The sequence below is a fragment of the Gekko japonicus genome, unplaced genomic scaffold (genome assembly GCF_001447785.1).
Source record: "Gekko japonicus isolate JY-2015 unplaced genomic scaffold, Gekko_japonicus_V1.1 scaffold1097, whole genome shotgun sequence".
Taxonomy (NCBI): Eukaryota; Metazoa; Chordata; class Lepidosauria; order Squamata; family Gekkonidae; genus Gekko; species Gekko japonicus.
This window is the reverse complement of record NW_015162513.1, coordinates 443,009-457,099: the sequence shown is the minus strand read 5'-3', so window position 1 is coordinate 457,099 and position 14,091 is coordinate 443,009. Positions and strand designations below refer to the sequence as shown.

Here is a 14,091-nt window from a genome sequence, read left to right as displayed (position 1 = left end):
TCCCAAATTTTAAATAAGCTATTTCTAATTATATGTGTTTTATCTTGGGGTTTGTTTGTTTTTTGCCCCCCCAGAGGGGATTTTTTATTGCATTTTTTAATAGATTACAAACTGGAATGAAAAATTGGGAAGGGGTAACTACATCTAGGGAGAAAGGGGAAAACCCCACAACTAACTAAAACCCCAAGTATAGGAGATCATAACAATAGCATATATAAATGTTAATCTTAAATTGCTAGTATTACTTTGAACATAGTCGGTTATGCTAATTTTTTAATCTTATCCAATGTTTTCATCATTTAAGAGAACCCCCAGAGCATCCCACAATAAAACTAAAGTTTAAAGGAACAATTCAGATTCCTTCAGCCTTCATTTTGTCTTATCTTTTCTAATCCTCAATTTATATGTACTGTTGGGGGCAGCCGCCCCCTTATCGGAAAGAGAGTCCTCGTCGGAAGACACTGAGTCCAATTCGCCACTGGATTTGCTGTCATCTTCTTCCTTCTCAACTTCGGCTGGCTCTCCCAGCTGCACTCTCAGGAACTCACGTGCTTTGGAAACAAAGTCAATCTTTTCTTTTTTATCTTGTAGTTTGAAAATGATGCCTTCTGGAATTAACCATCTGTAGACAATGCTGTTTGTTTGAAGAAAAAGGATTAAATCTTTATATTTCTTTCTCTTTTGCCTTATTTCAAATGGAATGTCTTTTAGAATCCTGATGGTGTTGTCTCTGATTTTCAAGGGTGTTCCTGTAGTTGCTTTCAGGATAGAATCCCTTGCATGTCTCTTTGAGAATCTGGCCACTATTTCTCCAGGTAGATTATTCTTTTTGATATACACGGAATAAGACCTATAAACCACATCCATTTCTACTTTCAAATCTGTAACTGGGGCTAATGCTTCACTCAAAAGTTGCTTTAGATTCTCACCTTTTAATTCTGGGACCCCCTGAAACCATCGGACCAAATTTGCTTTCTCCATTTGCAGCTGTAAAAGTTGTAATTCTTCTGAGGCTTGTTTCTTTTCCAGTTTTTGCACCTTTTTCTTGACTTTTCTTCACCTTCTCAGCTGTTTGCTCTGTTATTTTTAAAGTCTCAATCAGTTGGAGCTGCTGAGTTGCAAGATTCTGGTTTAGATTCGTCAGCTGTTGTTCAATGTTAGTTATCTGGTCCAGCAGAGGGCACAAGGACTCTGCCAACATTTTGGAAAACTCAGTGGTCTCTTCCGGTCGAGGGCTCAAGATCCCAGCTGGCTTCACTTTTACTGGTTTGTCTTTCTCTGCTCTCTTCCCCACCATCTTTATGGATTGTTTACTTTTATAAAAACTTGCTAAAGTCTCTGAAATACGCCCATACACTTATCCACTCTCTGGTAAGTCTCTCAAAACAGATTTCAACGCTTTTTCTTCCACTCCCCCCTTAGTATTTTGTTGTTTAGTTCATGCATATGGGAGGGACCCCTCCCCCGCTCACTTTTTTCGCCGTTCCTAGGGGGTAGCTTTCTTTTTAAATTCTCATTTCACTTTAACCCGACTCACAGTTCATTGTTGGTCATACAACCTCGCTCGGCACACGTTCAAAACACTCAATCTCCGATGCTTGTCCCGGTCAGCGGCTCTAGATCCATACGGACACTCAGCGGCAGGACCGTCGCATAGACAAGCGCCTCAATTCCCCAGCATCGCGCTGGCAAAGAGGCCACCCCTCAAAAGCCCCATGGCTAGTAGCCTTTTGCCAAGGCTCTGGGGGGGGTAGCGACCCGTCCCCCCCTTTCTGCTGGTGCACAGATCACATCCCTGGGAGGTCCGGGAGATGCATCCACCATAAACCAGAAGTCCTTGGGTTTTGTTTTTTGATGTAGATTTTTTAAATCCACAGATAGCTATGTAGTCCATCATCGAGATTTGAAGATTCTGATTTTATCAATCTTTCATTAGGACTACTGATCCAATCTGAAATCCAAACTAGCCTAGCAGCTTGGTAGTATAATTTAATGTTCGGTATTGCCAGACCGCCTCTTTTCTTCTCATCCTGCAGTACTTTAAATCTTATTCCTGGCTTCTTACTGTTCCATACAAGTTTATTTATTTGTCTTTTTCAGTTGCTCAAAGTCTAGGAATTGAAATTTTCAGGAATTGAAATTGGAATCATCTGTAACAAAAAGTTTAATTTTGGTAGAACATTCATTTTTATAGCAGAGATTCTTCCTAGCCAGGATAGTTGTAATTTGGACCATCTTTCAAAATCTTCTTGTATTTTAGACCAGGTTGTCATATAATTGTTCTTAAATAATGTGTCATTCTGTCCTGTGAGATATATTCCTAAATATTTGACTGGATTATTTGTTATGTCACATCCTGAAATCTTCTTAATCGCTTCCTCTTCTTGAGTAGTTAAAATTTTTGAAATAATCTTGGTTTTCTTCCTGTTGATTTTATAACCTTAAAAGGTTCCAGACTTGTCAATTTACTCCATTACATGTTGGAAAGATTGCTGGGGGTTCGAAATAGTAAGCCACGTCGTCTGCATAGCTCTTTAGTTTAAATTCCTCTCCTTCTACTTTTAATCCTTCAATTCTGGAATCTGCAAAAGGCTTATTATGTTGAAGTTCATTTTCTTCTGTGCTGAAAATCTAGATTAATCACAATTTAATTTCTAACTCGGTTTTGTTGTTAATTCTCTTGACTGTTTTTACTTTTAGTTAACGGCGTGTATTCATGGGTCAGCTGCACTGCTCTATCCAATGTACTGGCAACACATATACATCCCAGTGCTCCCTCCACACCTGCTGGACTACTGCTGGTAAGACAGAAAACATTTTGCTTTTTAGGCAAACTAACACCTTGTTTAATTTAGGAGCTTAACAAATTTTAGGCTAAACCTAGTTTATGGTAAAACTAAAAAAATTCTCCATTCATCATAGCATTTAAAATGTTCTGTAGTCTAATCTAACAAATTCTGGCTCTCTTCACCTTTAGAAAGACATGCAACACCTTGCTGTTCAACAGACCTTCTGTTGATAGTTATCTGGAAATGGCAGTTATGTATACAAGTGACATATGGGTGATTACCAGTATATTTATTTTTTTTATCCCACCCTCCCTCCAAGGAGCTGAGGGAGAGGCACAGAATTCTGCCTGCCAACCCCCCAATTTTTTAACATCTCTGTGAGGTAGGTTAGCCTGAGAGAGAGTAAATGATTTGTGGAAACCTTGTGTGATTCATGTCTGAATGGAGATTTGAACCCAGGTCTCTCAGGTCCTAAACCAATACTTTTAAATGTCTTACCCCACTAGTTATCCTGTGTTTATGGGAATTGTCCTTTTAATGTGAGGGTTAGTAAACATTTTATTTTTGAATGATTTGTGGATTTTAATGTATGCCGTTTCGCCACTATGACCTTTTTTTGAAGGAACTAGGATTTAAATCTCGTAAATAAAAATAAAATATAAGTACAGTGGTTTTAAATGTCATATACTGTATTTTCAAGCGTAGTTGATAGGTCATGTTCAATTATGATATGATTCCCATAAGGATTTCATTTAAAGGTAGGTTCAAAAACTCAATAATAGGAATTCACAGCCATTCAGGAATCTGGTAAATAATATTGTCTTCATCTGGATTTGGACAGCTCACTTACGTAAACTATTAGAGGGAATTTTTAAAAAATCTTGTTTTGAATTTTCATCAAGGAAGGCACTAGCATGGTTTCTAGTCCTTATTTCTTCTTCTTTCAAAACAAGGAGACCCCCGGGGATTAATGAAAAATATAGAGAAAATGTGGGATTTCAAAAATGCCTGGATTTTTCCTCGTCATAGTCAGTGAAATGTAGGCACTGTCTGGGTGGTCTGCTGTTCTTGTATGTATAAAATTAAATTTGGGGATTAATGTAGTTTAATATTCAGACATGAAAGAGGCGATTGCAGTCCTTCCAATATAATTTTTTTGCCTAACTTTATTGGGATTGCGATATATGAAGGCTTGTTTCATTGCATGATGAAGCATCTGTTTTCCTGAAGCTCTATTAGCACTTTAACAGGATTAGACAATTCTATTTAGAGCTGCAAAATGACTTCATATGAGATTTCCCTCTGTCTGCCTTAGAGCATAGACAAGCTTCTTTTCACGAAAAAACTGTAATTATTTTCCAATTAAATTCCATGTCTGTATTTAAAAAGTAATTATTTTAGGAAATAATGCTCTAGATTTGAAACCTTTCTCTGTAATAAGATGGATAAGTGATAAGCAGAAGAGAAAGTCTGCGTGCAAGCACACTCACACATGCACACATATTGTCAGACAGATATAGGGCTTCCATTACAATGTTTATCTTCCGGTTTGTGTTCTCCATAAGCAAAATCCATGTTTTTAGAAATTAATCAGACTAAAGGTTTTTTTCTGGTAGCAGTTTTCTCTGGAAAGATGAACGTTCTTAAACAACTTGATTCCTTTTAAGATGTTTTCTTAAAATGAAAGTTGCATATTCACTTTTTTATTCACTATTATATATTGTTTGTATCCTGCCCTTCCTATAAGGAACTCAGAGTAATTGCATGATATTCTTCTGCATCTCGCCACCCTTCCGTCCCAATTCTCCTCACTGTAGCCATTTGAAGTGGATTAGTGAAAGCAACTGACTGGCACAAAATCACCAGCAAGTTATGTAACAGATTATGAATTTGAACATGGGTCTCCTAGTCCAGCATTCTAACTGCTGCATCAAACTGGCTCTTAAAGTAGTTAGGAGTCATAGCTATTATGAATGAATACATCTTCTAGGAAGCCTGCAGAATCATTCTGGACTTTATCAACTCTGTCAGGATATGTTATTAAGTCTGTGACAAGAATTGCAGCAGTGTATGAAAAGTGCTTTATAATCCTCAAACTATCTATAGTCGTTCTATTAAATGCTTATGATTATTTCCAGTTATATGAGAACTGAGGTGGATGTGCCCAGTAAGGAAACCACAAGTTTGTGTTTGAGCCTAGATTCAAGTTCAGGACTGAAAACATATTTATTTAATTTGTCCTTCTCCCAAAGGAGCTCAAAGTGATTTGCAATATTATCTTAAAAGCCTAATAGAAATATAACAAAAATAGATATAAAAACATAAAATGCACATCCCTAAAACAACCAAAACAATCTATGAGGATAACTTTCATAGGAATGGCCTTCTGAATAATTTGATCTTACACACTCTTCTAGAAAATAGTATCAAGGATGCTTTTTTGACAATGTGGAAGGCCAGTTCTACCTAGTGAGGATCATCACTAAAATGGTTCCATAATGGAACCTGTCTCTTGTTCAGAGGTACTTATGAATATAACTCCAATTCAGCAATCAAATCTCTCTCAATGCTGCCTATGATGTGAACTCTGATGCTCATAGAAGATTCTACACATACTAGCCCAAAGCAACATGCCTGGTCCCAGGTCATCTGGGAAAATTTTCAGGGTGGGACTATAAGAACAAAAAATGCATACACATGTCTCAGTGATTTTATTTGGTTCAATTGTGAGGAGTAATGTTCATGTTTCTGTGGAACTGTTAGGTGACTTTTTAGATACTATGCTTTTTTTGGTCATATCTGCTGAAGGAGGACTGAGTGCTAGAGTGATATATAAGGAGGGTTTACTGCCAGACTTGTCTGTGTTGCCAAAAAGATTTGTTGTAGTTCATCTTAGCCTGATTCTATGTGCTTTAACCAACAGCCCCATGCTGGTCTGTGATACTGAATCATTGTGTCTCAGGTGAACCTGGTGTTAGGTCATCTGTGCCTACGATGCATGTCATGAATGAGGGACATAAATTGGTCCCAGCACACATTCCCTGATGTTGCAAGTCTTTCCCCTATTGAATCCCTTCTGTGACCCTTGTATTTTGCTGGCCACATGCATCTGAGTACAAAAGACTATGCGATGACAGATAATCAATACCATCAGAATGGGCACCTGTTTGGGAAAATGCAGGGCAAGCCGCCTGAGATGTGATATATATGGAGGGAGAGCTACTACCATCAGTTTCTAATCAGTTAGACCATTCTGTTTCTGTGTGTTGGTTGTTGAAAATTCAAAAATGCAGAAGGGAATATGTGCGGTGTTCTTGCTTAGCAACAGATCCGTGGGGAGAAAGAGCCCCTCCAGGGATACTGAAGAACTTGTATTGGATAGCCAACAGAGGAAAGTTGTAGATCTATTGTGGTTCTTCTGCAAATAATTTTTGGGTAGCCATTCTGGTACCAGCTGCTTTTGCATTCCACTGGGGAAGGGCTGAACAGTTTATTAACATTATGAAGTCCCAGACTTAGGCTGGGTGCCATTTATCAGACCTGGCATAGTCTGGCCAGAATCTTTTTAACATATGCTGGTAGTGAAGATGTAGAAATTTAGTAGCTTAGATTTTGTCATTTTGTATTTTATTAAAGATTCTGAATACAAATAAAATGAGCTGTCAGTACAAGGCTAAACCTATATTGAATATGTGCTTTGCAGGTGAAGTGTTTGGAAATGATGGCCTAATTAAAAATCCTCCTAACCCTATTTTAGTTATCTGATTTAGACATGCTCACAATCTTTTCTTGCTGGCTTTTTTCTAGCTGAAAAAATTAATTTAGCAAAGAAAACTAATTTAGCAAAGAACGCTTATTTCCACACGTCCTTTGTCATGATTTTCCTAGTTCACAGGATCTTTCCTGATTCAGTGCAATCTGCCATAATCCTTATAATACCTTGTCTCCTAGTCAGAATAGAAGAGGGTTATTTACTGCCCAACAGATTGATTATCAAATTCCATGATTATCAAATTCCATAATTTTTAATACTAAAAAGTATAAGACCGTTTACAATTCACAGTTTATTTTTTTTTAAATAGACAGGAATCCTTGGTGGCACCTTAAAGACTTACAGTTTTATTCTAGCATAAGCTTTCAAGAACTAAAGCTCATTTCTTCAATTTGGTGTGCCTCCTCATTAGGGCCATCATTTTATACAGATTTATGACAAAATAAGCATGGACCAAGGGGCCAAGAAATACAGGATGCAATGTATTTTGGTCTGCTTTGGATCTAATCGAGAAAAATACAGAGCCTATTCACTTGTTATGCTAAGTTAGTGAACACCTGTTAGCCCTACATAAAATGTTTACTGAGGGGGCACTCACTGCATCTGAAGAAGTTGTAGGCAATAGTAAAAAAACCAACAACTTGTGATAGAATATAATTTTGTTCATCTTTAAGGTACCACTAGATACATTCTGCTTGTACTGTCACTCACAAGTGTTCTGTGAGGTAGGTCTGTATATTTCAGTTGTACACCAAGGGAGTTCAGTAAAGAATTCTGCATGTACATACAGAAAAGGATTCCCTGGGAATGGATTGCCCTCATAGTATATATAGACAGGGGTCTTTTGTGGTACCTTAAATAGTAACAAGTTTTTGTTTTAGCGTAAGAGTTTGCTAAAACAAACCCTTTCCAAATAAATGCATCCATAACAAAGTAGGCTATAGTCCATGATAGCTTATGTGAGAATGAAAACAACAAAGTGCCATGGGTTATATGCAATCTCCCTGCTCTACTATGGATGAAGTGTTCTCATCCTGCAAGAAGCACTCTTCTTCTTACTTCAGCATCTTCTCCTTACAGAACACCATCATCCTTAGCTGAGCGGGGTTGTTGGATACAATGCTGTGTTTGAGTGGCATTGCAGGAAACAAACATGAGTGGGTTACCTTTTTAGAAGATTTAATATGTGTTTTTTTTATTCAGTGCACCAATGCCGTATTTGATTGGGGTTCACTCCAGTTTAATAGAGGTGAGTCAGTGCCTTTACCTTTGATTATTTATGTATATTCAAATAATGGATTGTTCTCCCACTACGTCTCCTCTTCTTGCAATGTGTTAAAACTTCCAAATGGTCAACTGAAGATGCCATAGAAATCCTGGAATAGCAGGATGAGGAGCCAGGAACCTTTGTATTGGGAATGCAGGCAGCTCCAAGCTCCTTCAACAGTCTATAAGCTTCATTTGGTATGCTTTGTTTTTTTGGAAATAAATTAGTAGCTAAAATGAAGAAAGAGGAGGTGCTTTAGGTGGAACTTAGAACTTTCCCTGGCATAATTCATTCCATTTTTTCCATTCCTTCTACACTCCTTCTTAACCATGGGCCAATGAAACGGGAGGAGGTTATTGTTCTACTGATTTCTTTTGGCTGGAGGTTATTTGGCAGTATCTAAACCTCCAGTATGGGGGAGAGAAGAGCAGAAGGAATCAGGAAGTAGGCTGAAGCACTTGTTTTTGTCACATGTGCCTGCATGTGCCCCATGTGCCTGAGGCTCAAGCCTTCAGTGCCTGGACAAGGCGCTGGTAAGTGAAAAGAGATGGACAGCAGCATCTGTAAATGTAGGCTGCACCCACACCTAGTTTGCTGTTACCTCCATTGGCAACAGTACAGACTGGGGAAGTATCACACTGGGGAAACTTTCTCTAAGTTTGTTTTCCCCAAGTTGTGCCTACAGGACAGGATAGATAGGCCAGGAGGAATAATTTATCCAGAATTTCCATCATAGGTTTTCTTCTTTGTTACCTCAATAGACAGGTTAAGCAGAGCATTGATTTTACTTTGCTGCATTGGGAAATTTTAATGCCACTCCCACTAACACAATATCTGATGGAACCAAGCAGTGCAGTTTTGTCCTACTTGCTGTGAAGGAGATTTGGAAGCCTCATGCGGCACTGTTTTGCCAGTACAATATTGCATTCATCCCAAGGAGTCAGAGGTGCCATGATAGTCCAGTGCAAAATTGGTTCTGTGAAAAATGTTGCCTATTTGCTTAATCCCAAACTTCTTTACCATTTTACTATATTAAATTAAGCATGTGACAATTTTAAAATGCCTATAATTGGTTTTGTTTTCTTGTCTAGAGAGTGAAAAGTAAATCACTGGAAGATGTGGTGATGCTAAATGTTGACACAAACACTTTGGAAACACCATTTAATGACCTGAGCAACCTACCAAGTGAAGTGGTAAGCCTGAGAGGTTTCATCAGATGGTTTTCATCCTCTTATCTGCTTGAATTACGAACATTTTGCCTGCTTTTACTAGCCTAAAATAAAAGGAATAACAAAACAAAAAAGCCACCAGCTGCAGACCTTATATTTAAGAGTTTTTTAAAATAAAAAAACCTGTTTTTGACAGTTGAGGACATGTTGAATGGAGCATCATACTTCTTATTGTAAAAAAGGATCATAATTATAAAGCTAGCTGCATTCATTAGGCATAGCTGCTTTAAACGCAAGAGTCTCTTCATCTCATCTTAATCATTATATTACAAAGTAGGCATTTCTGTCTGCCTAGTGGCATATCTTGCAAAAAAAGAGAGAGAGAGAGTTTTTGAAGGCAAAAAGAAGAAGGAGGCCAATTATCGGCTTCTGGTTCCCTGCCACCTGCCAGCACATCTCCTTTTAATTAATGATCTGATGACACTGGTCAATATAATAAGAAATGCTTGTACAGTTGGGGTCAAAAAATTCACACTTTGATCTCCTTCAACTTTCTGAAACATTTATTTGTTTTCTCTAAATTATTTCAGTTTTATTTTAATCTCTTCTATCCTGCTGAGGACTGCATGAATTGAAGACCCTACTCTGTTTGTCATTTGCTTTGGCAGAGCAAAGACTGCTTACTTAGAATTCTATTTGTAAATTAAACTGCAAACCCAGTTTGTCATAAAAGACATAGGACCCTTTTGAAAATGAGGAAAACTGTCTTTTGTCTGTAAAGGAAGATGAATTAAGTGCCAGTTTCTCTTGGACTTTGATCTTACAGTTTTTTTTCCTGCTGCTTATAATGGAACATATTCCACATTTCATGTTAAATAGATACACAAAAATAGCATTTATTTTACCTGGCTGTTGTGCAACATGGTTCTGAAGAAAACTCTCCTTAGTTTACCATATTTTTTGTGTTACAAGTTCTAGACAGAATGCAACAGACATGGCTGTATAGATATTAAGACATATTCCAGATTGTGGGTGATATATTGCACTATTACTAAAATGAGTATATTTTAATATATTATTAAAACAAATATATCGTATCAAAGCAGTATGACAGTGAAGCTGCCACGGTAATAAAATTTAAATGCACAAGTCATTAAGCTTCATGTATTAAGATGCTTTTCCAATCATACACTTTTTCAAACATTTAAACTGAACCAGAATCAAATTAAAAATGACAATTTATTCCATTGTTATGTGGTGAAAGTAGGCACAGAAATCTGTAATCTCTTTAGTGATTGTGGCGTTAAACTTACTTGTTTCTGTTATAAAACCTAGCCTATCCAAAATTCTACTGCCGGAACAATTGTCCAACAAAATAGATTAACAAGTTTGAGTCATCCACTTATTGGTCAACATGTATATTTTGGCCTTGTATTTAGGATGAATTATCATTTTTCTTGGTTTAGAGAGAGAGGTCATGTAAATTATCAATAATGAAATAAACTAATTATATCCTAGAGCTGCAATCCTGTAGTTACAAAGCTTGTGCTGAGTACTGAGTGCCCAGGGATTTCTCCTCTGTGAACAGGACAGTGCTCTGTGTACACAGTGTGCATTCCCCATTGCGTGGAATTTTTTGTTGTGCTTTAAGACCACAATCCAGCACTCCTTGTGCATACAGATTGGGCAGAACTGACCAGAGGGGTTTGTGTAAATGTCTGCCATGTAATTAAATTATCAGAACATCTTCACTTGACTTCTACAGTTTCCTGGATTGAAATATGCAAACAATCAGAACTAGAACTTGTTAATTGAGGAAGCAAACTTTCCAAATGCTGTTTCATCCAGATAATACATGAATAGGCCCATAATGATAATGAACAGTAACTAAGCATAGTACCTTTATTCTCACATCCCATGTTTTGCAACTAAATTCAAGTACATTAGTGGGAGAACTGTATGATTTTTTTAAAAAAAAATGTTATCAAAATAAAATGGATTAAATATAGAATCTTGAGTCAAGCACCTGTGGGTATGGCAGTGAACATACAGAAATTATGCGTGATCAGGCTTCTTTGGTCTGTGTTCTGGACTTCTGTGGACGCCAACTTCATAGAATTGGGGCAAATAATTAGTGAAAAGATATCTTCCTGGATTAGTAGGTACAATGATATGTAAACCTCATAAATATTAATTAGAATTTCATATTTTAACTGAGTAGATCCATTGAGTTTTTGCAATAAATAAATAATAAATGTTGTATTCCCTATAAAATATGTAACAGAACTTGAAAAATATCTCATTTATACTTCAGATTTTTTCCCCATGCTGAAACAGAGTTTGTTTTGTTACTGGATGCTTGACTGTCCTTACCTCTTTCATTCTGAATTGAGCATGAAGCAGCTTTTCTTGTGGAGCTAAAAACACATACAATTAAACTGAGAGTAGGCCACTATATAGCCTCTATATACAGACTTTAGTTTATAAACAGACAAAGGGCATCATTGTATCACAAAGCAGGGAGCATAACTGTGTGTATGTTGATACTAATGTTTACAGTGTTTTGCAATAATATACTCACAGTAAATTAAATATTTTGATATTAAATAATGATGTAAAGATTTGCATAATAATTTTAATAAGTTGTGCATGCACACAACATATTGTGCATTTTTTTCCTATATAATGTCTCAGTGATAGTGAACTTTTTTGTTTACAGATAAACTGAAGTGACAGGAAATAGGTCTTAAAATTTAATTCAGTCTTAAAGATTAGAGCTGTGTTTGCTCTCTGGGAGATCTGTGATAAAATCTTCTCTGTAACGAGTAAGGAGACTATATCACATTTCTACTGTTAGACTGTTAAACAGTTGCACAGTTATCTTCACAGCTCTATTTAATATGGTAATGTCTCATTTACTATGACCAGCTTTTCATTTTAAAGCAAAATTATCAGATCAAATCTGAAAAACATTACTGTTTGGCATTGTGTCTAATCAACTGTTTAATAAATTACCTGAGACTTAACAGGCCTTTTTAAATCATCCACCAAAGCGATTAAATTATACTTACAGGCTAGATGACTTTCTATGCATGTGAACTCTATTAGTTTGTCAGATTGACCAGTGGTCTTGACTGTTCAAAGGTCAGCGGTCACAGTTGTCCTGCATTACCCGTCCTTTTTTCATGTGGACCCTCTGCTGCGTTGTGTGCTGTAATCTTCTTAATGGCTTCATTCCAATATTCACACATAATATTTTAGATTTATTGACTGTTAGTAATACTACCATGCCAGTAGCAGTTCCGCTGCTCCTAAGGTATTCAAAATTGGAAAAATAAATCAATGTATGACTTTTCAGGAATCCTTTGTTTCTCTTTAGGGAGGAAAAAGCCCTATTCCTGTCTTCTGCCAAGAATACTTGGGTTTTGCAGTTCATCATTTCACTATGGATTTGTCTCACACTTTAGAGATATAAATCCCCTAAATAAATAACAGATTCATTAGGAACAGTGTTTTTTATTATTAAGTGGGGAGGGAGAGATATAATATGTATTCCATTTGGGGGCTTTTATGTCAATCACAGTACAATCCTATCCAGTTAGCCTAGTCTAACTTCAGATATCCAAGGTTTAGGCTAGAGTTAACTCTGTGTAAAATAGAGGTCTGTGCTCGGTGTATACGGAGCTGAATAAATACCCCCCCAAATACCAATGAGGTATTTAGTCACAGATCAGAGATGTATGTTCGGCTACCAAAGTAGCCCAGCCCAAATAAAAGCTGATCTTAGGCCCCAGTCACACGAGCCAAAAAACGCGGGGGGGGGAGGCATGGCTCTTTGCGCCGTCGCAATCTGATGCACGATTAGGCGATCAGACTTGATGGCAGCACACCGGGGCTTCCACCATCTGCGCGCACAGCAAAGAGGACGCGGCACAATCACACCACAGGAGTCCGGAGGCAGTCCATGGCAAACCATTTGCTGGTAGGTCGATCCTGGTAGCTTTTAACTATGCGGCTTCGGCGGCTTGCTGCGGGTTGGCCACGGGAGTGCTACACCTCCCAGATGTTCCAGTGAGATCGCGCCCCGAAAATCCGCCGGAGTACAATGCCTTCAGTGGGGCAAATACTCCGTGTGACCGGGGCCTTATTCTGCTTTTATTCGGGCATCTTGAATGAAAGGAAGGGGTTTAAAGTTTAAACCCCTCCCCTCCCACAGTTGGGCCACATCTGCAGCACAACTCCAGAGAGAAGGGAAGGGATTTAAAGTTTAAACCCCTTCCACCCCATCCCTGGAGTTGTGCTGCAGGTGCAGCGTGACTCCAGAGGAAGGTAAGTGGTTTAAAGTTAAAACCCCTTCCATCCTGTCCCATCTCTCTGGAGTCACACCATGGTCTGACTCCATGGAGGGGATGGAAGGGGTTTAAACTATAGCCCCCTTCCTTCTCTCTGGAGTCATGCAGCAGCTGTGGCCAGACTCTGGGAGGGAAGGGGTTTAAAGTTTAAATCACTTCTCTTGCCAAGTCAGCTACACATGACTCAGCAAGTGAAATTCTCCATTATACCATATGGGGTTGGTCCCCATAGGGTATAATAGAGCCGAATATATTCAGGTTTCCCGAATACCAGTACAATACTGATACTGGTATTTGGGAATACCGAATATTTTTGGGTCTCAAGCACCAAAATATGAATAGAGCCTTCTTTTCCCTTGCACACCCCTAAGTATAGAATTGCACTGTTGACTGACATATTAAACTACTAGCAGAAAAGCCTGTTGTGAAACCGATACAACGGGATCTAGAAAGATGTGGTCTGTAACGAACGCATAGGCTGGATGGTGGTAAGGTAAACAGTAGTGGGTGAGGGTGGGAGGGGGGTGGGGGAACGGCAGCGGTGGCCGGAGGCCTCTGCATCCCGTTGCTGGCCCTGGAGTGAGTGAGGGGGAAGGGACCCGGCCTCCAGTTGCCGGCCCAGGAGTCGGTGGTGGGGGAGGGGAAGGGAGCGGGCGACCGGAGGCTTCTGCCTCCTGGAGCCTGGAGAGGGTGGGGTTTGCAGAGGGGTGGGACCTCAGACAGGTAGAATGCCATAGACTAC

At 38.5% G+C, this 14,091-nt stretch overlaps 1 protein-coding gene across 1 annotated transcript in view; it reads left to right on the top strand.

Annotated features, from left to right (window-relative positions):
* Positions 1 to 14,091, top strand: part of DENND1B (DENN/MADD domain containing 1B) — a 240,687-nt gene that overhangs the window by 144,432 nt on the left and 82,164 nt on the right. The window contains exons 10-12 of the mRNA XM_015406182.1: positions 2,701 to 2,801; positions 7,765 to 7,810; positions 8,920 to 9,021. Coding sequence (XP_015261668.1) covers positions 2,701 to 2,801; positions 7,765 to 7,810; positions 8,920 to 9,021 — 249 coding nt within the window. The remainder of the gene's footprint in view (positions 1 to 2,700; positions 2,802 to 7,764; positions 7,811 to 8,919; positions 9,022 to 14,091) is intronic.